Source organism: Apis dorsata, unplaced genomic scaffold, assembly GCF_000469605.1.
Source record: "Apis dorsata unplaced genomic scaffold, Apis dorsata 1.3 scaffold_575, whole genome shotgun sequence".
Lineage (NCBI taxonomy): Eukaryota > Metazoa > Arthropoda > Insecta > Hymenoptera > Apidae > Apis > Apis dorsata.
Genome location: NW_006263785.1, coordinates 182687 through 184487, shown reverse-complemented (window position 1 = coordinate 184487; position 1801 = coordinate 182687). Strand labels below are relative to the sequence as shown.

The window sequence follows — 1801 nt, the reverse complement described above, 5'->3', positions numbered from 1 at the left end:
AATAATAAACATTTAACATATTAATATATTAAAAAATTTTCTATGAAATATTCATTAATATATTAAAATTTATATATATATAATATAATTTTATATTTAATGTATTAATATTATGCTTCAATATAATAATTATAATTTTAATTTTTTCATGAGAATTATTTTTATTATTTTTTAAAATTTTACTACTTATTTTTATTTAAATGTGATATTTTAATATTTCATACTTTTAAAAAATTAATATTTAATAGATAAATAAGTAAAATAAAAATTAAATAAAATAAAAATAAATAATTTCTGCTATTATTTCTAATATCATAATGATGATTTTAATGTTAACTACATACATGAACAAAATTTGGGTCATTAGGGATTAAAGCTCCCTACCATTCTCATAACAAATATTTCCTAAAGCCCTGGAAGTCTGTATTAATATATCAATGCATTCTTCATTTAACAGATCTAATAATGCATTTATTAAATCTGTACTAGTGCATTTTTCTCTTCCTTTTTCACTTTTTGCAATTTCAGCAATTGCTTTGGCAGTTTTTGCAATAATTTCTTTTGATTCGTGATGTAATAAAGTTAAAAAAACATCATCTATTATGCATTCTGTAGTTTCTAAAAATAAACAAAATTCATTTATTATAGAAAACATAAATAAAGTAATATATTAATATTTTAATATTTCTCATTATTATTTATATTAATAATTTAAAATAATATTAAAAAAACATTAAAATCAATACAAATTCTTATATTATATTATTTTTTTAAATATAATAATTTAAATCTTAAATCAAATAAAAAAAATATTTAATACCTCCAAAAGATGTTTTGCTAACATCAACGATAGAATCTAATACGTGGATGATATCTTCAATTTCTTTTTCAGATTTTATAATAAATCGCAGTTCTTCAATTAATTTATCGATATTGTTTTTTAATGTGCCTAAAAAAATTATGTAAACAACTAGATAATTTATAAATATATAAATGAACATATAAACATTACTATGATATAAAAAAAATATATATATGTATATATATATATAAGAAGCTTTGAATTTTTACATAAAAATTTTATTTAACACATATTATAAAAATAATATATAAAAAGATTAATTTTTTTATAAATTTAATTTATAAAACTTTTTTTATATATATTATAATTCTTATATTATAGAATTATAATACTCATATTCTCAGAATTATTAAAATTGTAGATAATAAATAAAATCTATTTAAAAATAATTTCATTTAAGAATTTAGAATTATATGAATTTTAATATATATTTAAGAATAGATTTGATACATATTTTCATAAATTTTTTTGTATCATTTGATTTTTTTTTGTAAATTAAAATTATAATATCATTTCTTAAATATATTTCACACAAATTTTATATTTCTTAAATATTTTTAATAAAGAATATATTAAAAAAGCAAATCAAATAAATTAATATATTAAAATATATAATATTTTTAACAAAAATTATCACTAAAAATTAATCTAAATTCATAATTATTAAATAAATTTATTATAGTACCTTCCATTATCTTTTTTATTTTAATTTCCAACTTTATACAAATGGAACTTTCTTTCAAAATTATAGTAACAAAATTTACTTAAAGTGAAAGAAACATCATTATTAAAAAAATTTGCCATAAATTACAAATCATTAGATAAGAAAGTTTTCTTTAACAAAATAACTATATTATATTATAATAAGAAACTTACGATATTCAATAATTACATAAAAGAAAATAATAAGTCTCAAATTATATAAATCAAGATTTATAT

General features: G+C 14.7%; 1 protein-coding gene across 1 annotated transcript in view; it reads right to left on the bottom strand.

The window, feature by feature from the left end:
• LOC102681775 (rap1 GTPase-GDP dissociation stimulator 1) overlaps nt 1-1594 on the bottom strand; it is a 6322-nt gene extending 4728 nt beyond the window's left edge. The window contains 3 exon segments of the mRNA XM_031513078.1: nt 374-618; nt 821-949; nt 1548-1594. Of these exon segments, the coding sequence (XP_031368938.1) occupies nt 374-618; nt 821-949; nt 1548-1554 (381 nt within the window). The 5' untranslated portion in view covers nt 1555-1594.
• Between the last annotated feature and the right edge of the window lie 207 nt (nt 1595-1801).